The sequence below is a fragment of the Lytechinus variegatus genome, chromosome 14 (assembly GCF_018143015.1).
Source record: "Lytechinus variegatus isolate NC3 chromosome 14, Lvar_3.0, whole genome shotgun sequence".
Lineage (NCBI taxonomy): Eukaryota > Metazoa > Echinodermata > Echinoidea > Temnopleuroida > Toxopneustidae > Lytechinus > Lytechinus variegatus.
In genome coordinates this window covers 12,743,468-12,767,306 of record NC_054753.1, presented here as the reverse complement: position 1 = coordinate 12,767,306, position 23,839 = coordinate 12,743,468, and the positions used below count along the sequence as shown (strand labels likewise).

Sequence of the window (23,839 nt, the reverse complement as noted above, 5' to 3'; positions counted from 1 at the left end):
ATTCAATACTTTTCTTAACACCACACGATTGGATGGGACATACCGTATTTCAAACAGATCTTTCATTAGAATTGTACTCTACAAATAATTTCAAAGTTTTTGACAAGTTATTACACAAACAAATTTCACACAGCAAAATTATATTTTCTAAAAAAAAATAACTGGAATTCTATCGAAAAATAAAGTGCATTCAGTTCTTTCATCTTGACAAGTACTACAAAATATCCTTTCTTTTTTTTCTTCATTGGCACAAATCCACAATTTAAGATCCTAGATCTTGGACAACTGATTACTTCAAATTCTGTGGAAAATACTATGCATTCACTAGCACTGTCAATTTATATTCACACCGTCAATTTATATTCACACAAAATATTAGTGAACATATCACAACAAAAGTAGCACAACAAACAATAAGAGGGAGAAAATCAATGGCAAATTAAATTTGTTGATTTAACATATGTTTAAGACTTCCAAGAACATAGCTTCACAATAATGTAGTCAGTAGGATGAGAGAAATTTTACAGACACATTTAGGAGTATTCCTAAATGCTGTAAAAGTGCTGTACAAGAAAAATTCATACTTTCAAAATCGTCTTTAAAAAGTTGAGGAAAAAAAAGAGACCCAACATCGCAGTATTGTTATATGATAAACATAAACCACCACTGCTTTGCTTGCTAATTATGAAAGGAAAAAAAACTGTGATACACACAATTCATTGATTGTTAAATTCATCAATAATAATTCAATACATTAAGTGAGGCATCTTGGACATAACAAACCAAGAAGAAACAGTGGAAAATAACACCCTAGGAATATGTCTAACAAGATCTCTGGGATATGTTGTGACCATCAAAATAACCCTACAGATAATTGACCCAAATCGCAAATTCATTAGCCTCCTGCCTTTACAAAGTTCTTCTTTTATCTAAAATAATATTTTGCTCGAGAATAAGGCTGAGAAGGCCAATCATTAATACACAAAAAAAAAAAAATTAAAGTAGTTCACTATTCACAAGTACACATAATACACAAATACATTACCAAAGAATATCTTTGGGTATCATCAGCACTTTTGGAAAAAAACATACACGTACATGGACAGAATTCAAAATATTTTGGCACTGGATGACATAATTGTTGCATATTTCTTAATAAAGTAGGCAAGCATGGAATAGGCAAGATTTTAAGGAACTAGGCAATTTAAGGAACTTTCAGGAGTTTGGCAGTACCAAAAGAAATTCTTTGTGTGATCAGTTATCTGCCAATGTCTTGAGATGCAGGAACACCCAATAGTGTGTCAGTGATTGCAAGGATTTTCCAAAAGTACATTGGCTAATTCACTGATGCAACCTTGGCAGTACCATCGCAAACACCTTGAATCGAAAAGCATGTTTTGGATCATGGCATCCTCTTTAATAACATCATTATCAATATCATCAAAGAAAGTTAGCCACCTACTCTAAAGTTAGAGTTACTTTTTGGCTGCCTCTCTCAGCAGACACTGCACTTGGTGTTTATTCCATTTCTATCCTCCAATTAATGAAAGAAAGCAATAGGGAATAGGGAAAACCAATGTGTAATCCTGCTGACAGCAAGATAAAAAAAAGAATGAACACTAATAATCTATCTTATCAGAAGGCCCAGTGCTCAACACTAATCCTGTTTCCTGGGGGTCTCAGGCCTATATGTGTGCATACAATAAATGTAGATTGCAGAACAAGGAAGTTGAGAATGACATGATCCTAATTATTAAATGAAAGATAATTTCACAATCTAAAACACCCTGGTTCCTATGTGGTTGGTGACATCACTTCCATGTACCTATTTTGACAATTAACTTTTCCAGATTTTTAAAAATTAACAATTTTAAAATTCAGAATTAGATTTTCACTATAAATGATCATCTCAAGTTTATCCAGATGAATCACCAAATTCAGGAATTCTAGAACCTGATGTCCAATTTCTTTTGATTTCAATTGTTTTTAACCTTTGTTATGATTCTTAATGTCACTCAAGGAACACCTTGCACCCTTTCACAGCATTCCGAGGGTGGTTTATTCCAGTTGTAAACGTATGATTGCCGTAGCTGTTCTTCCTTTTCACACATTTTCCCAGTTTTCTGCAAATGGCTCCATTTTTCTTTAAGATCCTGGGCAGTCTGTTTATGAGAGATGAGGTAAACGTTGCGGCAACCTCTTGATTTATACTCTGTATCAAAACGGGGATCGTGCTCTCGGTTGACGTCAACTGCAGCTAGCCAAGAACCAAGAGATATGTCTTCTGCATTGTACTTTTTAAGCATCTTGGCATTGATGGCAACATAATGGATAAGGTCGCTGGATAAGACATATCCACCGCCTATGGCAAATGGGAGGTAATGATCGCAGAGGAGCCAATCGTTCTCGGCGTATTTTCCGCGGGTATGCGCATGCTGGCGTCCATCAAAGAATCCCCAGTAGAGCTTCTCTTGGTTCTTGCTGCGAAGCTCCCGGGACAGAGCGTCCAACCTGACTATGGAGTCATCATCGACCTTCAAAACAAACTTGGTGTCCACATGCCTGTCAACCCATACAAAGGAATCTATGAGCTTCTGGGTGTTAGACTTCAGGTTCTCATGGACGGATGCCAAGAGCAGGAGGTCATGATGCAGACCGCTTTCTTTCTCCAACTGCTTCTTCTCCTCACCGGACAACCCATGTGTCCCAATCACAAACTTGATGATGATGTCTTTTGTCCTCTTTGTCATCCAGGTCTCTCGGATGGTGTATCTCCGAGCATCCAGTTGAGGTCCTGACATTATCAGAACGACTAGGAACGCAGAGTAGTCACGTTTGACCGACTTTATCCCTTCGTTGGAGACACGGCTGTTGTCCACCTGAGGACACTCCGGTGGAGGGCCAGGACTGCACTTGGACATGTACAACATGACTCCCGCCAAGGACAGCAGAGGGACAATGAGCAGAAGTGTCAGAGCTTGAGACTTTGCCTTCCGTGCCATGGTTGGGTAGATTCTGACAAAAGGGTCTTGTCTCTGAGTGAAAATGTGAAAAAGAGAAATATTAGGGTAATTTTTACATGAACTCCGGTTAAAATGTAATGAGTGATGATTGGGAGTGGTGGTTTAGTGTGATGATAGGAGTGATAAGATAGATGATGGGAATGATGATGGGAGTGATGATGAGATGGGCGAAGGGAGTGGTGATGAGAGTGATGACAAGAGTAATGATGAGAGTGATGATAATGTGATTAGGTGATGAGCAAGATGAAAAGAGTGATCAGAGTGATGAGAATGATGATGAGAGTGAAGCTAAGAGTGATGATGAGGGATGAGGGAGAAGATGAGAGTGATAAGAGTGGTGATTATAGTGATGATGAGAGTGATGATGAGATTGATGATGAGATTGATGATGGGAGTGAAGCTGAGAGTGATGAGAATGCATGATAGGAGTTATGACAAGAGCGATAATGAGATTGATAACCATAGGATTAATGGGAATGATGATGATAGTGATGGGAATGATGATAAGAGTGATTAGATTGCATGAGAGTGATGAGAGTGATGACAAGGGTGATGAGAATAATGATAAGAGCGATGATGGGAGTGAGGAGGAAGATGACAAGAGTGATGGGAATGATGATGACAGTGATGATGATAGTGATATAGATGATGAGTGATGATGAGAGTGATGATCATGATAGTGATGATGAGAGTGGTGATGATAAGAGTGATGATGATAGTGGTGATAATGAAAGTCAGTGGTGATGGGTGTGATGTTGAGAGTGATAAGAATGGCAAGAGTGAAGATAGGAGTAATGAGGAAGGTGATGAAGAGAGTAATGACAGTGGTGATGAGAGTGATGAGAGTGATGATGAGGTTGATGAGAATGATGCTGACAGTGATGAAAGAAAGCAATGTGAGTGATGAGAGGACTATATGAGAGTGAAGATGGGAGGAATGATGAGAGTGGTGAGATGATGTGATTGATAATGAGAGTGATGATGAAAAATGAAGATGAGTAATGTGACGAGTGATGATAAGAGTGATGAAAATCATGATAAGAATGACTTTATGAGATTGATGAGAGTGACTATGAGAGTGATAAGTAATGTGATGAGTGATTATGAGAGTGATGAGAGTAATGATGAGGATGATTTTATGAGATTGATGATGAGAGTGACTAAGAGAGTGATGAGAGTAATGCTGGGAGTGATTTGATAAGATTTACGATGAGAGTGACTATGAGAGTGATGATTAATGTGATGAGTGATTATGAGAGTGATGAGAGTAATGATGAGGATGATTTTATGAGATTGATGATGAGAGTGACTAAGAGAGTGATGAGAGTAATGCTGGGAGTGATTTGATAAGATTTACGATGAGAGTGACTATGAGAGTGATGAGCAATGTGATGAGTGATTATGAGAGTGATGAGAGTAATGATGAGAATGATTTTATGAGATTGATGATGAGAGTGACTAAGAGAGTGATGAGAGTAATGCTGGGAGTGATTTGATGAGAGTAATGCTGGGAGTGATTTGATGAGATTGATGATGAGAGTGACTATGAGAGTGACGAGTGAGTATGAGAGTAATGATGAGAGTGATGAAAATGATGAAAGATCATGATGATAGTGGGAGGATAGTGCTTGGAGTGAAGAGTAATCTTTATTATCATTATCAAATTATTATTATTACTTTAAGTGTTATTATCATTATAATTATCAAAAGAGTATTATCATAACTATTATTATGGGTACTACTACTACTACTCTATCATTATTATCATTACTTGAATAACCATGGCATCATTATAAATCAGATTGACTTTTACTGCCATTATATATATACATGTAGGTCTATCAAACAAAGAGAGAGAGAGTAATTTATGATTATTTCAGCCAAAAAAATACAACTTTTCTGTTTCTAAAATTGTTAGCTATGATGCTGACTCATCAAAATTTTCAGTTAGTAAAACTTCGAATTTCCATTGAGAAATGAAAGTTAGTTGGCCTTATTATGACAGATCTGTCAATCAATGATGGAAACAAAGTAATGATTGCAGTTTCCATACTTTTTACAAACTCATATTTTCTAGTCATATAAGATATAACCACATAAAAACTTTATTTTTTTTTACATTATACATTTTTCATGTTGATCATTCTCCAACCCCTAGTTAAGTAATTACCCAGCTCACTGCATATGAACCAATTCGATCTCCGATGTAAACATTCCCGATCATCTTCACTGAATTTTGTTTTTTCCACCCATCTCTAGTTGTTGGTGTTACGAATGTCTACAGTTAGATCACACATGCATACGTGGCAGGGTAGTGCAAAACGTCCGGTCGGCAAGCAACATCATCTCAAAAGTTCAAGCATCCAAAAACAATGGCAAGCGAACACAATACAGTTTTCAGATATTACGATGTCAACTGCTAATGTTCGGTATCACAACTTCGTTTAATATTCGTCCGGTAAATGTTATTAAACGTGTTAGTTTTGGGGTTAAAAGTGAAAGGAGTGAAAAACTTTCTAACCTTGCCGGTCCTCCTACTTCGCGACTCCAGCGTTCCAACTTCCACCAGCACACGTTTGCAAATCGGTACCTGTTTTCCCGCGGGTGATGTGGCGCATTGAATGAGAGTTTAGAGTTGATGAGGATGCCAGAAAGCTCGAATTATACGCTATTTCATCTTGATGATCACTCCGAGGCTCATCGGTATCCTAAGAATGTAATCCAGTTCGAATTCGATAGCTAAATATCCAAACAAATCAACACAAACTGGCCAACTTGTCTGATCACTTAAAAAGACAACTACACATACAGCATTGATAGGATGTTGGTAGTGGTATTAGCTGAGGTAGTGAAACTTCCCGACCAAGCTATTTCCTCCGACTGATCCGTCGATAAAGTGAGACAATTCGAGGTCAACGGGCACTGTCGCACTGGGATTATGTTTGAACGATTACCAGGTTCTAGAGGTCAATGTAAAGCCACCGGGAGGTTCATAATGAGGCGTATTGGTTCGGATCGTGAAAGGGGCGGGGTTATGGTATTATAATAAAGTGGTAAATTTGGAGAAAAAAAGGTGACTACGGAAGATATTTGGGGAGACACTAAAGGTTGCAATAGAAAGTCCTCTTTTTTTCTTTATTCTTCCCGTTGTAACACTCCTAAAATAAGTTAAAGCATGGCCACTCTATACGCCAATATTTGTCAGACAGAGTTTTGTTGCTTGTTTTAAATCGCCCATCATCAAAAGAATTTGGATGAGTATAACGACTTATCGCACACTTTTTCAAACATTTTCTTATAGGCCCATGATAAATTTCAGAACATTAATGTATTGGTTTGTGTTGATGCCATCGACAACTTGAACAGCCTCAAAATATTGACACATGCATTTTGTAACATAATTTCTGTATCATATTCTTGGTCTATGACAATCTGATCACTTGGATGGGTATACTGGATCATCATATATCATGAAAATCAGACATTCTCTCTTCCTCATTAATCATTAACCTGTTTGAAAATATACAGTAATCTGCGCAGTTTCGCAATTTCTCACTTCTACCGCCATGCAGGGCCCCGTATTATTATACAGTATTAACTTTGCCAAAGTACAAAGTAACTTTCCTGAAATCCTTGATTCTGATTGGTTGATTAGCATCGTTAAAATGGTAGTTACCATTGGATGCCTGGCAAAGTTACTATAACGTTTAAGCAATGAGGCCCAGGTCATTCTTTGCAAGGGGATATGGATAGGATACATATAGGCGGATCCAGGGGCCGAGGGGCCCGGGCCCCCCTATTGGCAGAGCAAAAGAAAAAAAAGAGGGAAAGGGGAAAAAGGAAAAGAGGGAAGAAAACGAAGAGGAAAAAGGGGGAGGAAGACGAGTGAAGGTTAGGAGACTTGGAAAAATAATCTTTCATAACACTTTATAAAATATTCGCTCGCGCTTCGCGCTAGCATTGCTTGTGCGATGTCTTAGAAACACAGGTCCCCTATCTTGTTCAATGTGCTGATATGGAGCTTAAAATAATATCAAGTTTTGAAATAAACATGCAAAACATATATAGTTTTAGCTCGGACATCGCGCTTTCATTATTTTGTTTGATTTACATATCGATTATTTTTTAAGTGCAGCTGTAAAATGTCCGTTTTATGGGCTGAGTATCGGCAATTTCTGCTCGCGCTATGCGCTCGCATTATTTGTCACGTACCTATCCTCTAGTCTTCGTGTATTCCACAAATACTCAAAATATCTCTTTTCAGGTCTTATTGTAAAAACATGTTAGCTAGCGCTGTGCGCTCGCATTTTGATTGGTGAGTTTAGTATATTATAATAAACTATTTAAAATACCATTTTCATGACAATTTATCAGAAATTTCGGTTCGCGATTTGCGCTCACATTATTTGTAAAAAATATATACCGGTAAACCTATCCATCTTATTCATAATTACAAAGTGCTTAAAATCGCATACATTCGTAATTCCGAAGGTTCGTTAATCCGAAAACGAAATAAGGTTCGTTAGTCCGAAAACGAAATGAGGTTCGTAACTCCGAAGGTTCGTTAATCCGAAAACGAAATGAGGTTCGTAACTCCGAAGGTTCGTTAATCCGAAAACGAAATGAGGTTCGTAATTCCGAAGGTTCGTAAATCCGAAAACGAAATAAGGTTCGTTAATCCGAAAATTAAATAAGGTTCGTATTTCCGAAAATGAAATTAATTCATTTTGGTAACAAGAACGGTGCTGTTCTTGCAAGATAATATTATAAGATTATGCAATGATAAACTAACGAACGATGATATATGTGTGCCTTGTGGCCAAAGCATGTATCGATTTAAGAATAGGCGCCCGGATCAAACATACGCTTAATTTCGATTTCATCTGAGCAAATGCTGCCCAAGCAAATGGTTTAAAGATGCAGCTGGGGGATTAAGTGTGTTGGTCGTTTGCGAGTAACCTCCAGATAATAATATTTGTATTGGAGGGGATGTCATTTTTAATAAGAGCTTCTCCTGAAAATTAATCTAAAATGTATACTTTAAATGAAGTATTGATTTTGAAAAAAAAGGAATTTCCCATTTTGGAAAAATAGCATTTCCCTGTTATTTCTTTAGGGGTACAAGTGCCCCCTGCTACCCCCCGGCGGATCCAACTTTCGCCAATGGGGAGGGGGCGAATATTTTTCTCCCATAATTTCCCAGATCGGCAGCTTTAAAGTTGATTTTTTGTTTATTTGTTTCTTTGAAAGGGTATTCCTAATAGCCCAAAATTATTATAAAAACAAAGTAAATATGTAATAATATTATAAGCCCTTGTTAAATAATGAAAGCGCGAAGCGCGAGCTATAGTTTTCGTTGAAATTTGGAGGGGATGTCATTCTTAATAAGAGCTTCTGCTAGTAATAAAAATAAAAACAATGCCTTGGTAAATGATACCAATGTTATTATTATGTCTTATTAGGCCTACATGATTTTTCCAAAAGTTTGAGCTCGTGATTCGCACGCAACATCTCACAAAAATGCCCTTTTAACAGTAATTAAGTCCATTGACCAAAAGGCGATTTATATAACTTCAGAGTTGATTTTTTTCCAAACCGCTTGCTTGCTACGGTTACTCGCGAAAAATAAAACCTAAATATATATGTTATCAATCAGAAATCAATTTAAACAAAAATCTTTGCTCAACTTAATTACTACAAAACACACAACTTCTTTACACAGATGATATTGGTTAAAATATCCGTTTGCACCAAAATGCCATTTTTGGCATATAAGTGCACTTAAATCAATACATGCTTTGGCCACAACACACACATATATCATCATTCGTTAGTTTATCATTGCATGATATCCTGTTTTCTTGCAAGAACAGCACCGTTCTTGTTACCAAAATGAATTAATTTCATTTTCGGAAATACGAACCTTATTTAATTTTTGGAATAACGAACCTTATTTTGTTTTCGGACTAACGAACCTTCGGATTAACGAACCTTATTTCGTTTTCGGACTAACGAACCTTCGGAATAACGAACCCTATTTCGTTTTCGGATTATCGAACCTTCGGAACAACGAACCTTATTTCGTTTTCGGAATTACGCCACAAATGTTCGGATTAATGAACCCTTTTTCGTTTTCGGATTAACGAAAATCGAGGTATAGGCAATTTACGTGTTTCGGAATTACGAACCTTCGGAATAAAGAACCTTCGGAATTGCGGACCTTCGGAATTACGAAGTGTAACCCTTAAAATATCCAGTTTCAGGCCTTGATATCAACAAATTTCGTGCTCTCATTGGGCTTATATAGATTGATAGATAAGATTAAACTTTCATGAATTCCAAATAATCAAATTGTCCCCTTTTTCAGAATGGAATATCGACAATTTTATTCTCGCGCTTAGGAAGAGGAATATGAAGATAATGAACATTTTCATATGATGACAGTGTCCTCAGAATGTCTTGGTACCTGGGATTTTCCACAGGGGGGGGGGGCAAAACCGGGCGAAAAATTTGACAAGCAAAAAAAAAAAAATAGGTCTTCAAGCTCGTCGGGGGGGGGGGGCAAAATAGGTATTCAAGGTCGTCAGGGGCAGTAATATGTCTTTTGTATGGGTTTTGACTCGTCAGGGGGGCAGACTTCCTTCATGGCTAACTGTAAACAGTCCTAAATAAAACAGATCCCTTTTTGATCAGGCCAGAAAGTTTGATAAAGATTATTTGGTTATATACGCATGTTATTCAGGATCACAAACATTACCCAGAATGTTCATTTTCAAGGACAAAATATATGAATTTTCTGAAAATTTTACCTCGCGCTTCGTGCTCGCACTATCTAAATAGATTGTCATATATTTATGTAATATATAATTATTTAATTCAAGAAGTCACTGCTAGGACTTTCCCTTAAAGAAGCAAACAAAAATCAACTTTGAGTGGCCAATCGGGGAAAATATGGGTGAAAATAATTCCGCCCCCCCCCCTATTGGTGAAGGCTGGAACCGCCACTGACGATATAACATTGAAAAAGAAAAGTCTAGAAAATGATTTTTGTTGTTGTTGATAACATGCATTACGCCGCTAACCCCTCCCCCCCCCCCCCCGGCATCCATGCTACCCCAGAAACTAAAGGATTTTTTAAAGTTCGGTAAGATGTAGAAAATTATAAATTGAAAGATAGAGACATATGGAGCTCGGTATATGGAGGAAAGAAGTTGGAAAAAGAGAGGACGGGATAATAAAGGACAAGTCCACCCCAACAAAAGTTGATATGAATAAAAAGAGAATAGTCCAACAAGCATTAACACTGAAAATTTCATCATAATCGGATGTAGAATAAGAAAGTTACGACATTTTGAAATTCAATATTAAATACTGAATTTCAATTTATCCATTTTATGAAGAAAAAAGGCTGATATGCTATGAACATCAATTTACCGTGCATTTATCAAAACAAAATAAACCACTATTCTATTGTTAACTTTTAGTGCTAAAAATGTTCAGAACTTTTTCAGTGGTTACATAATTGAAAATAACGGAAAGAGAGAGAAGGGGAGGGGGCTAGAGGGGAGGGGTAAGAGGGAAAGAGACAAGGGTAGGGAGTAGATGGGAAATAGAGGGAAGAAAGATTTGAGAGTCGGAGAGAGGTGGGGAAGGGAGATAGAAAAGAGAGAGGGAAAGTTAAATAGAAGATGGAGATTGGAGAGATGAAACACAGGAAGGGAAAATGCATATACCACAATATTTATCTTGAACATGTCTGAAAAATGGCAGCAAAATATGACTAAACAGAACAATTATAAAATTATGATTGTGAAAATTGATTTTTTTTGGGGGGGTCTGCCCTTTCATGAACATATACCTAAAAATAACACAATTTTATGTAAAGAAAATGAAACTGAAAAAAAATTCCCGACCGCCATTTTTTCCAGCAATTTTCAGCATTACACTTGTCTGATTTTTCTCTATTGATTCAAATCAACATTTTCTGGGGTGGACTTAACATTTAAGAGAGAGAGAGAGGGGGGGGGGGGCTCCAAATTGATTTAAAATATACCCTATCCATTATTACCATAATAAGCATTACAATAATGATAATTGAACATTTGAAGAACTTTAAAAAAAAAGATGGCGGTCGGGAAACTTCTTTTTCAGTTTCATTTTGTTATATATAATTGTGTTATTTCTAGGTATATGTTCATGAAAGGGCAGACCAAAATAAATCAATTTTCATAATCATAATTTTATAATTGTTCTGTTTAGTCATATTTTACTGCCATTTTTCAGACATGGTCAAGCTGAATATGTGGTATATGCATGTTCCCTTCCTTTGATTTTCATCTCTCCAGCGTCTTTCTAACATCCCCTCTCATTCATAACCTCCTCTCTCTTTTTCATCTCCCTTTCCCACCTCTCCCCGACACTCAAAACTTTCCTCCCTTTATATTTCCCATCTACTCCCTACCCTTGTCTCTTTCCCTCTTACCCCTCCCCTCTAGCCCCCCCCCGGGTCTAGCCCCCTTCTCTCTCTCTTTCCGTTTTTTCTCATTTATGTATAATTATCCATTGAAAAAGTTCAGAATTTTTATCACTGAAAGATAACAATAGAATAGTGGTTTATTTTGTTCTGATAAATGCACGGTAAATTGATTTTCATAGTGTATTAGGCTTTTTTTCTTCATAAAATGGATAAATCAAAATTCAGTATTTGATATTTCAAAAAAAATAATGAACGCAATTTACTTCTTTTACTTTGTCTTTTCCGTATCTAAAATCATGTTCCTGAATATTCGACTTCTTTGAAAATAGCAATTTTAAAGAAACAGCAAATGCAAAATTTGAATTAGAATATCTAATTTCTAAATGTAAACACGATTGTCGGAATAAAAATTCCACTTAAAAATGTTTTCATTCCAACACCTACCATTATCACATGGCCCTGTAACATAAATCTTAGTGATTGATCGAATTTACTAGTGTGAATGAATGATCAATCTTAAAGAGAAGTCCCAGGATCCATCACTAAACTTGATGTTACGTGGGCACTAGACCCTGTTACAAAGAACTTAGCATTAAAGGGATACTCCGGGCTAAAAATATTTGTATCTCAATAAATAGAGTAAAATTCACAGAGCAAAATGCTGAAAATTTCATCAAAATCGGATAACAAATAACAAAGTTATTGAATTTTAAAGATTTGCATTAATCTGGTGAAACAGGTCGGGGCATGTCTTCATGAATATTCATTAGATGGGCTGATGATGTCATATCACCACTTTCCTTTTCTAATGTTATGACATGAAATTATAATTATTTCATTTTTCATAAATGTGTAAATGTCTCTCTTTTATTATGACATAAGTTGCAGCAAGAAATAATGCACTTAATTAGTTATCAATTCAGTTGTTTTAGTTCTTGGTAGAAATTTTTTGAATAAACCTAATTTCATATAACAAAATACAAAAGAACAAGTGAGAATATGACATCATCAGCACACCTAATGAATATTCATGAAGACATGCCTAGAACTGTTTCACAGGAAAAATGCACATCTGTAAAATTCAATAACTTTGTTATTTGTTATCCGATTTTGATGAAATTTTTAGCATTTTGCTCTGTGAATTTTACTCTATTGAGACACAAATGTCTACAGCCTGGACCACTCCTTTTAGAGTAGAAAATCCTGTGATAATAAAATAATTTTCAATGAAAAGACAGGATAGACAGAAGCGGTTTGAATAAAAGTTAATCAAATTGGTTATGGATGAGAAATTTATCAGTTTGAAAAGTCTCAATTTAAATATACGGTTATCCTCAAATTGGTATTGCTGCTTAATAATAACAAGTCTACTTAGTACAAATCTCCAAATGTTTTGTAAACAAAATTTGTATCCTGTATCTCTAAAGATGCAGCTTTTTCTCCTTCTTAGCTCAAGATAAACATGTATCTTAAAAAAATATATATTTCAAATAATATCAGGTTTTGTAAAAAAGACAAGAGCATCATCAATGATGGAGAAAACTTCAAATTTTGTGTATGAAATATATGGAGAGATGTTCTACTAAATATGCAAACTGCAAATTTGAGGATCGCGATAGAAAGTAAATTGAGACTTTCAATACTTCAGTACTTTGCTATTTCATAACCCATTTGAAAGGAAGTTTCCAAAAATTACTGTTTGTTTTCCTCCATTAAAGGGGAAGTTCACCCTGACAAAAAGTTTATTGTAAAAATAGCAGAAAAATTAATTGCCAAAGTTTTGAGAAAAATTCATCAAATAATTAAAAAGTTATTAGAATTTCAATTATTTGATTTGTGACGTCATATGCGAGCAGCATTCCTACCCGATCATGAAAAGGAAACAAAATTAAGTCATCAGGAACCATACAAAATCTGAAATTTATGCATTTTATATTACATAACACATGGGACAGCTGCTCGTTTATGACGTCACAAATCCAAAACTTTGAACTCTAATAACTTTCTTACTATTTAACGGATTTTCCTCAAACCTTCACCAATATTTTTTACTATTTTTCTGCTATTTTTACAAGAAAGTTTTCTTCAGGGTGAACTTCCCCTTTAAATGGATATTTTCTTGATGTTCATTTGTCATGCAATAAAACCTACCATGACAAAGAAGGACAAAGTCATCATAATTATGAATTTTGCGGAATCAGGCCCAGAACTCCCTACAATATACTTAAAACAAATTAATATTGAAAACAAAAATCAAGCATTGAAGCAGCTTTGAGTTGAAATACAAATAACATTTAATATTAAGATATTTTTAGTACATGTATTTTCACAATACTCTTACTTGTGACAAAACTTTTACAAGTACAAAAACAGAAAATAAATAGATTTATACATAAAGTTTGTACGAAATAGGCATTGTCCAATGTGTTGTATGAGTTAGAGCTTAATCCACGTAAAACTGATATGGGTTGAATCAAGAAAAATAGAATCAAATTTAGAAAAAAGAAGGGTTTGATGCAACTGGATAAAAACAAAATGACAAATGTTGGTATTCTGAAGTTTTGCATCAATTCATGAAAAATTCATTTTATAAAAAGATGGGATAAAAAAAAAATTCCATCAATATTGGTTTACAAAATGAGAAAGTGATGAAAGTGAGGTCTCGATTAATTAGTCTCGATTCACTTTTTTATTTGTGATTCTCAAGGTGGTTAATGTTGCTATAAAGTGACAGGTTAGCAGTGCAACTCTCCATATATTTTGTAAACAAAAGTTCATAACTTTCTCAATTTGCAACCAATTCTGCTCCTCTCTAGACTCTGTCTCATCTTTTCCTCAAAATCATCATGTATTTCCCCAAGAATTCACTATAACTCATCTCCTTCTGGTAAAAAAAAATGTGATGATGATCGTTATCATGATCAGAATAATATAACTTGCACCAAACAAACCTCTCTACAATGGAAACTGTAAAGTTTTCAAGTTTCAACCATGAGAATAAGCACCTCCCAATATCCATGTATATATGCCTACGGGTATATGGTATAAAACATGCATTTCCTAAAAGTGTAAAATCTTTTGGAACTGAGATCACACTTCTATGAGGTTACTATGCTCATTGCACATTGCGTATAATACAATTTGTAAGATATCGATATTTATTTCAATATTAAATTGAAATCACATACTATATAGCTAGGCCCGTATTCTGAAGTCGGGTTTAACTTAAACTCAGGTTTAAAGTTGTGGTTTAAGTATGGAGAGCCGAACAGTTACATTATTCACTTACAGTAGAGATATCATACTTCAGCTCATTTGTCTATCAAATCATTCATAATTGTGTAGGAAGTATAAATAGATGGTTGTCTTCACCATTGATGAATCAGGAAAGAGCATAGTAAACATAAGAAACATACAACTTAATAAAAATTTTGATACTTTTGGCTTTCCATACTTAGACCACAACTTTAAACCTGAGTTTAAGTTAAACCTGACTTCAGAATACGGGCCCTTGAGTTTACCTCACAATATAATTTCTTAACTTATACAATGTAAACTGAGTATGTCAAAAATAGGCAAGCATAGAATGACTGTTGTACTGGTCAACATATAAAAAAATATTCAGTAATAATACATTTAACATCTGATTATTACATTTAAATGGAATATCAGTACGAGAGCAAGCGGGTCAAGTGCTTCATATTCTTTGGTCTACAAACAGTTGTTCTATTTCTCAAAGAGTCTAATTACCAATAATGGGCTCATTTGGTCTCTTATCAGTTTGAAAAATATGGTTCATTAATAATCCATCTAATTACATAGAGTAGACTAATTGGTGTTAGACCTAGTGGACATTCAATCAAAATGGGTATACCCAGTAGCTCAATAAATGAATAGTAAATGTGCTAAATGGCAATAAGACCAAAAGGTTAGTAGACAGACTAGGATTAGACCAGCGCTTCTGAAATGGTGGGCCGTGAGAAGCTCCAGAGGGAGAAAAAAAATAGGAGAAAAACTATGGAATATTTCACAGACCTGTTCGAACATGGTATGTCCCATCAGTCTCAATGGGTCAAACAAAGCTAAAGCATGCTTACAGGGTATCCTGCATTTTGCAAAGCGTGCACATTCACACTATGATGGTTTTCATCTAATGCATATTGTGTATGTAGTTCCATTTATACCGGACATTTGTGAATGCAGATTAGTTTTCAAACTGTTTGTTTCGAATGTGGTCAGAGCGTTGTATTCAAATTTCACGAAACATTTTTTTCCCATCAAAATGGACGTTTTCTTTCAAATTTTGGTAGGTGGGCCTCGAAAGAAATCTGAGAGTCAAAGTGGTCCTCGAGTGAAAAAAAGGTTGAGAAGCGCAGGATTAGACGATGCTGGATGAGACTGAAAGGATAGTAGACAAAGCAGATTTAGACCAAGTGGCAATAAACCATTCAACAACCCCTTCCAAAAGAACAGCACTTCATGCAGAGTTGCAGACCATGAAACAAATCATGTTACTTTTGTGTAATCAAGTAACATTTCAAGATGGTGGGACATCAAAGTGTGCATTAAATGCTAGCATACAGGTTATTTTCAAGGCAGTCAAAACTTGTTCACATACTTCAAAATCCTTTTAATAATCACATTCTGACAGTCCATAACGGATAAACAATTAGTTTCAGATCCTTAGAAGTTGTAATTAGCCTAGGGTATACCATTTTTTCTCTGGCAGCATTCTGTTGGAATCTTTTGCCAATCATAAATATATGAAGGTCTCGTCTGGTATTCGCGAGAACACAAATGACCTGTGTCTTGGTAATGTTTCCATTTCTGCCTCATATCATCAGGTGTCTGTTTATGGGTGATCAAGTAAGTGTTCGAACATCCCCTCGACAAGTACTCAGTGTCGAATCTTGTGTCATGTTGACGATTCACTTCTACGGCTGCAAGCCATGATCCAAGCGAGACATCTTCCCCATTGTATTTCTTGAGGTACTTTGCATTCGAACTCACAAAATGCACAAGATCTGCGGAGAGGATGTACCCACCACCCTTAGCGTATGGAAGATAGCGGTCGCACAGTACCCAGTCTGCCTCTGCGTATTTCCCGGCCTTATGAACGCGAGCACGGCCATCAAAGAACCCCCAGAAGAGTCTCTCCTGGCTCTTTTGCTGCAGCTCCTTCGTCAACGCATCCAGTCGAACAAAAGAATCATCATCCACTTTAAGCACAAATTTATAATTCACATTTTGATCCAACCATACAAACATCTCAATCAACTTCTGCGTTAGGGCATAGAAGCCATCCTTAAGGTCCGGAAGAAAAAGAAGATCGTTATATTTCTTCTGCTCCTTCTCTAAATCTTCCAACTGATCCGTTGGTAGATCAGCAATACCAATCACAAATTTAACAATCATGTCGCTGGACTGTAATGTCAACCACGTGTCGCGTAAAACTTGACGTCCAGCGAGGAGTTTTGGTCCCGACATAACTAGTATAACTAAAAATGCAGAGAGTGGTTTTGCACCATCACTGTTATCCAACGTCCTTAACTGATCTCGGTTTGAACGCTCCCTTGGACAAGGTTTAGAGGAGTCCTCTGACAGGTTACAGGATGACAAGAGGAGAACAACACCACAGAAAGAAAATATTGGGATGCATAAGAGAAGGCGGGTCAGAAACCAATGGAATGTGAGGGACATCCGCATCTTGATCACCTGCAACAAGAAAATTAAACATTAATTTTTCAATCTACATTTAGACCAAACTATTCTGCCTATTACAGATGAATCTTTAGGACTATGAAAATCTAACTTTGAAGAGGTTATAATGCCTGTTATCTTCATAATCTGTTCTTTGAAAATGCTTGGACTTGGGGTGAATATTGAACTTCTAGTTCTAATGCAAGTTTATTTATTTTTTATGGCATTCCATATAATCCCTCTTTGCTTTAAAGGTGAAGTTCACCCTGAGAAAAAGTTTATTGTAGAAAAAAATGACAGAAAATTTTGACGAAGATTTGAGGGGAAATCCATCGAAGAATTAAAAAGTTATTGGATTTTAATCATTTGATTTGTGACTTCCTATGCGAGCAGCTTTCCTACATATTGTATGGTAAAAATTCAATGAAATATTATATTTTATTGTACCTTGAGAATCTCAATACCCTAATGATATCACACCCGCTCCTTAAAAAGAATACAAAAAATAAGTTTAAAAATTAATTTATATATTTTCATATTACATACATGTAACATATGGGGCAGCTGCTTGTACATGACGTCACAAATCAAAATCTTGAAATCCTAATAACTTTCTTAATCTTTAATGGATTTTCCTCAAATCTTTCTAACACCAATATTTTTCATTATTTTTTCTGCTATTCTTACTTGTAACAAAGTTTTTCCTATAAAAACCATGTCCTGCTCCCATGCCTGTTTTAATTAATGGAGAATCAAAATTTGGGATCAAAATGATTGGTGTGAGAGGGGGAAAGTAACAAAACAGAATAATGAAAGTTTAAGAGAAAATATAGTACTCAAAATGAGATCATTAAGAAAATACAATGTCATTTGGCAATTTGGGGAGTAGATTACAAATTGTTCATACATCTAGGTCAAATTCTCCCATTCCTTATATGCTTAATCTTCAAAATCATGACTTTGTGATTTTTCTCACTTTCAGTTCTCCAATATGAGATATCCCTGATAACAACAACTCTTGAATTTGTGTCTATATTGTTTTTCCAGAAGTCATTGAAGCTTTCACTTTAAGGGATGCTCCAGTCTGAAAATGTTTATATCTAAAATTTTTAATAGAGTAAAATTCTTTGTGCGTTGAGCAATGTCCTTTTTTCATAGTGATGTATTCACTATGTAAACAATCTCAATGATATGGAATGTTGATTTATTGTACATATTCTTCCATCATTTGTGACTTTAGAAGTCAAACTGCTGAAGTGTCTATTATAAGGGACAAATAAAAAGACTTGAATTTAATTTAATTGATTCTCCTTAACTGTGCAATAAAATTGGGCTAATTTCAGGATAATCAATCAACCAAGATTCAAGAGAGCTGAATATATTCAGGAAATGCAATTTATTTTATCATCAAATACAAGGGAAAAATCAGGGAGTCTAGCTAGGGAGATATGATTGTTTCATGATAAAAGTTCACAATATCAAGCTCAGCCCAAGATAATAGAAATGAGAAAATACTATCCACTTACTTTAATCCATCAATGCTTGAACTTGTAAATATTTCCTGAGATGGCCTGTTCAAATGTTACAGAAAGCGAGAAACAAAGACAAGTAAAAAAAAACCTAGCACATTAATGATGTGGAGCTCATCCGGCATCTCGCAACAAAATTTAACATTTTAATTTCAGCCCAGTTGACACATGAAGAAATGACATAGAAGCGTTTTTTGTGATCTATGAATAAATTTCATATGAATTAAATATTCATAATTATCTAGTCAACGTTTCTTAACTCTGTGTAGAACCTTGGTGAACCTAATGTAGCTCTCAGATGGAACAAAAATAACCAAAATCAATCAACAAATAAATAAGTAATTTTTGTGAGTTTTGAAAACTTATGAGTTTCAAAATTCTATGTTGAAATTTTGTATCACAACCTCGAGCTATCATATAAATCAAACAAAATTGAATTTGATCAACAAATTAAGAAGAAAAAAGAATTGTGATTTATGAATAAATTTTGCATAAGTTACAATAAATAATTTTGCAGACAAAATTTCAAAATTTTGTGTACAAGATTGGTGAACCTCATGCAGCTCTACCAGATGGAAGAAAAAATTTTAAAAATCTGTCAACAAAATTAATGAAGAAGAAGAGGCATTTTCTGTAATTTATGAATAAATTTGGCATAAGCAATTTTCTACTAAAAATTTCAAAATTCTTTGTAGAAGTTTGGTGAACCTCATAAAGTTCTACAAGATGGAAGAAGAAAAAAGTAAAAATGGGTCAACAATTAAAGAAGAAAAAGCATTTTATTTTTTTTTAAATATGAATAAATTAATTTCGCATAAATTAGCATAAAAATTGTTCTAGTCAAAATTTCAAAATTCTGTGAAGATTGGTGAACCTCATGAAGCTCTACAGATGGAAGGAAAAAATCAAAATCGGTCAACAAATAAAGAAAAAGCATTTTATGTGAATTTTTAAATATGCATAAATTAATTTTGCATAAATTAGCATAAAAATTGTTCTAGTCAAAATTTCACAATTCTGTGTAGAAGATTGGTGAACCTCATAAAGCTCTTCCAGATGGAAGAAAAAAAAATCAAAATCGGTCAACAAATAAAGAAGAAGCATCTTATGTGGATTTTTAAAAATATGCATAAATTAATTTTGCATAAATTAGCATAAAAATTGTTCTGGTCAAAATTTCAAAATTCTGTGTAGAAGTTTGGTGAACCTCATGAAGCTCTATCAGATGGAAACAAAAAATTTAAAATCGATTAACATATAAAGAAGTAGCATTTTTGGGGAATTTTGAAAAATGTGCATAAATTAGCATATTTAATGAATTTCAAAATTATGTGTAGAAGTTCTGAATGCCCCACCTAGCGCTATCATATAAAGCATACAGAATTGAAATCGGACTTGAAATGGCGAAGTAGTAGCATTTTGAAATTGTGGACGGACGCCACGGCATAAGCTCATCTTGCCCGTTGGGCCGGATGAGCTAAAAACTGACTAAGAAAACCAGTGCAGTATGTTAGACAAGCAGAGTCTAATGAATGTAGACCTTGATCTGCTTGTCTAGCTAGGCCTAGACCATTTTCATTTATTGCAGATCATTTTCTACCATTAGTGAAGTCTTGACTAAGAAAAAGCATATATTTAACAGTGACCCTAATTGTAAAAATAAAATAAATCATAATAACGTAAAATCACATGGATGCACAGAACTCCAGGAGATGGATTCCTGCAAGTGTAACCCAGGGGCCGATTGCACGAAAATGTCTTTCCAAGGACCGTCTTTAGTGTGGCCCATCTTTTATGATATGCTGCCTGTATGCACTTGTTCACTGCAACCATCCTGCCTGTGTGGAATCTACAGGTAGGACTATGGTGTGCCAATGCTGTATACCCAGTTGTTGTGTGTCCGGACGATGAATTTTAGAAAGTCATTTGGAAAAATTTACAAGCGAAGTTTCATCAATTTTTAGTATAAAATGTTAGGAATTAATATTAAGAACAAAACAGAAGATGATTACAACTATTGAATTTACATTTTTTTGTGTAATCCAAAGACAAAAAAGAAGGCTTCAAAAATATAAAGTGTCCGGACACCCGACCCCCCATCCTACATAGCACACACTTTTAAAAAATCATAAAAATATAACTTTTGTGACCAAAATTACTAATTTCCATACAGTTGCAATTTATTTTTCATTAGTAACTTGTGAATTATTTTTGTATTCACCAGAGCGATCAAAAACTTGAATTTTGGGCATATTTTTGTGTATGCCCTCTGTTGGTGGAAAGTACCGGTAATATGGCAAGAAAATTTTCATTTTTCAATCTCTATTTTTAATAACGAAAAAATAATTAAAAGAATCAAATTTACATAAGAGCCAAGTTAAATGATGAATAGCACTCATTCAATGAACAAGCTGTATTGGAAACTGACAGTGAAAGAAAATCAAGCATTTGTCCCATAGAAAAAGTAAAAATAAGCCAAAATTGCCACCATTATTTTGCCACACATGGAGATGTAACTGAGATTAAGGTTATATCATAACCTTGTTCGTTGAATGAGTGCCTGTATGTGGGATATTTCTGAAATGAATGATAAACAAATGAAATTTGTTAGGCCTACTTGTTAGTTAGCATTATGTCATAATCACATCATTTTATAAAAAAAGATTTTGTTTACTTTAACAATGACTGAAATAAGTTTGCAGGTAATTTATTTAAAATGCGTTTCACATGGCGCATCAATTTCATAATAAATGGGCGACACGAGAGACGGTTCTTGCAAGTTGCAGACCTTCGGCCCCAGACTAGGGGCCTGTTGCATGTAATGGTCTTTCGTAGAACCGTTCTACGTAAGAACGAGATATCGCTCAACTGTTTCACAAAGTCGATTTGGGCGATACGAAGAATGGTCCTTGGAAAGACACCTCCAGACATGTCCTACGTAGGCATGATCTTCTTTGCACACCGCCCGCCACCGTCGGTAATGAGAGAAAATGCGGTTACGGCAAGCCACACTGACATATCACCTTTAAACATATTTTTTAGGGGGTTGATGCGTTTTATCTGGGATGGCGCCAAGTTATTTTTTTACCTGGGGGCTATATCACTTTTCAGGTCGACAAGACGACCAAAACGGAAGTCATTTTAACTTCTCTGAGGGTAATGTAAGCCCAAATATTTTCAAAATATGTTTTCTTTTATTCTCCCTAGTCCTATCCCCACCCCTTTTCCATTAAAAAATAAATAAACTTGAACTATGAAATGGGCTGCACTCCCTCTCTGACTCCTTATGCTTTCTCAATATAGATAATTAAACAACATGAAAACAAATTTCTTAAAAAGCAATTATGTAAGTAAAAAACGTGTTTATAACGTTCAGCAAAAAAAATTAAGACACAAAACTAAGATGTTAAACATGCTAAATCATTTATTTTTATTCATTATAATTATTATTTTTGATGAGCTTGATTATAATCAATGAAAATTAATTCTTGAATGGATTTGGGATAACTTAGGATGTAACAAAACAAAGATCTGCAAAAATAGCTAATTGAATTTAAGATACAGATTATGCCCATAGATTACGAATCCATCACAATGAAGATAAGTTCACAAAGAAAAGATTATGAAAAGTCCATACAAAGAGGCGCATTTCAAATCGTAGGGTAGGCCCCAAAAGAATCACGTTAGTCATATGTATTTTGTATATTCTTAAACCTTATATTCTTATATAAATTTCCATTAATTCAGTGATCAACTTTAAATATGACCAACATTTATGATCGTTGTAATTTTTAGCATTATTTCCGGTTAACGTTATTTTTTCCATTGCGGATTACACAGCTTTTTCTATGTTTTAATTATTATTGCATAGCACTACTTTATTCACTTGGCCATGTTTGCAACAATGTTCATATTTTCCTTGTCTTCGGATACTCATCATGCAAATGAGGTATGTTTATACTCTAAACACTCACATTTGTATTTCTTGCATTATATCTAACAAATAAAATAAATAAATTACATATTTCACACGCAGCCTCTCATATTTTCCTTTTTAGTCTCATACAATCAGACACTGTTGATTTTGTTTGCACCATTCAAACCCTATTTTTACCTTGAGCAACAAATAACATAATAACGCATAATTTGCAAACTTGTCATCATATATAAGTATTATATAAATATAGAATACTGAACTACTATAATGTCTAAATTACTAAGTTAAATCAATTTTTATATTGGGCAAGGGTCTCTTTTGATGAAATATCAATGAAAGGTGTCTTTATAAGGACACCATGTTCTAAATAAGGGAAATAATGAAAATTTCGATTTTATTGTTATGTTTGTGAATCTTTAAAGTTTTTTCTCTTTTTACCTCATAAAGTAAGCTCCAAACATCAATTCTACAATCAGTAATAAATAAAACATCATTTGATCTCTTTTTATTGAAATAAATGATTTTAAGAAAACTCGTCATTCCGAAATAAAAGGTTCAGGTGACGATGAAGACTAAATATTTTTCCGATACTATCGATATAAAACGATGTCGCGGACTTGGAAGACAAAACTGCCTTCGTGAAACGGAAAGCGCTGATTTGTCGCCAATCTTCCTATCTCGGAAGAATGGTCCTAGGACGTTCCTACGTATCGCTCATCTCGTCATGCAACAGGCCCTAGGACTCCTAGGAGGAGCTGCCACCGCGCCGCCCACAACTGCACCCCTGTGCACCGACTACCTCCACGTCCAACTAACCGGCTCCAGCCGACCAGCAATTCGTCCACGTCACCGCTGAAGCCGCAGGTGCATACACTGAGATTAACAGGGATCTAAATGAGAATTATATCAGCCATTAGCTATTGCAACACACGGTACACTTACTTTAAGAACAGCATGAAATGTATCGTAGATAGATACTAGATGAAAATAGGCAAATTTCCACCCGGATCTAGCGCTAGCTGAGCTTAGCCTTAGCTGAAATAACTGGCTGTAGTGTAGGCTGTAGCATGCACTCAACTAGATTTCTCTCGTCTTTCTTTTGCCAGTCGTTTACGTCTTTCGATCCGCAATGATATCTGTAAATTGTGCGGGGGGAAAACTCGATTACATTATT

The 23,839-nt window shown here is 35.1% G+C and overlaps 2 protein-coding genes across 5 annotated transcripts; both read right to left on the bottom strand.

Moving 5' to 3' along the window:
* Positions 1-347: 347 nt before the first annotated feature.
* LOC121427672 (beta-1,3-galactosyltransferase 6-like) lies at positions 348-5,945 on the bottom strand. Of its 3 annotated transcripts, none has more exons than XM_041624189.1 (2): positions 5,545-5,945; positions 348-3,035 (listed from the first exon to the last, which is right to left on the bottom strand). In XM_041624189.1, exon 2 carries the CDS (start codon positions 3,000-3,002, stop codon positions 2,016-2,018), a length of 987 nt encoding a protein of 328 aa, XP_041480123.1. In that variant the 5' UTR covers positions 3,003-3,035; positions 5,545-5,945; the 3' UTR covers positions 348-2,015. The 3 variants fall into 3 exon arrangements, with proteins under 3 accessions (XP_041480123.1, XP_041480120.1, XP_041480122.1); XM_041624186.1 differs by lacking the exon at positions 5,545-5,945 and adding an exon at positions 5,194-5,537; XM_041624188.1 differs by lacking the exon at positions 5,545-5,945 and adding an exon at positions 5,214-5,537.
* Positions 5,946-15,830: 9,885 nt separating this feature from the next.
* Positions 15,831-23,685, bottom strand: LOC121427177 (beta-1,3-galactosyltransferase 6-like). 2 transcript variants are annotated; one of them, XM_041623441.1, is made up of 2 exons: positions 23,608-23,685; positions 15,831-17,214 (listed from the first exon to the last, which is right to left on the bottom strand). In XM_041623441.1, exon 2 carries the CDS (start codon positions 17,203-17,205, stop codon positions 16,201-16,203), a length of 1,005 nt encoding a protein of 334 aa, XP_041479375.1. In that variant the 5' UTR covers positions 17,206-17,214; positions 23,608-23,685; the 3' UTR covers positions 15,831-16,200. The 2 variants fall into 2 exon arrangements, with proteins under 2 accessions (XP_041479375.1, XP_041479374.1); XM_041623440.1 differs by lacking the exon at positions 23,608-23,685 and adding an exon at positions 18,726-18,825.
* Between the last annotated feature and the right edge of the window lie 154 nt (positions 23,686-23,839).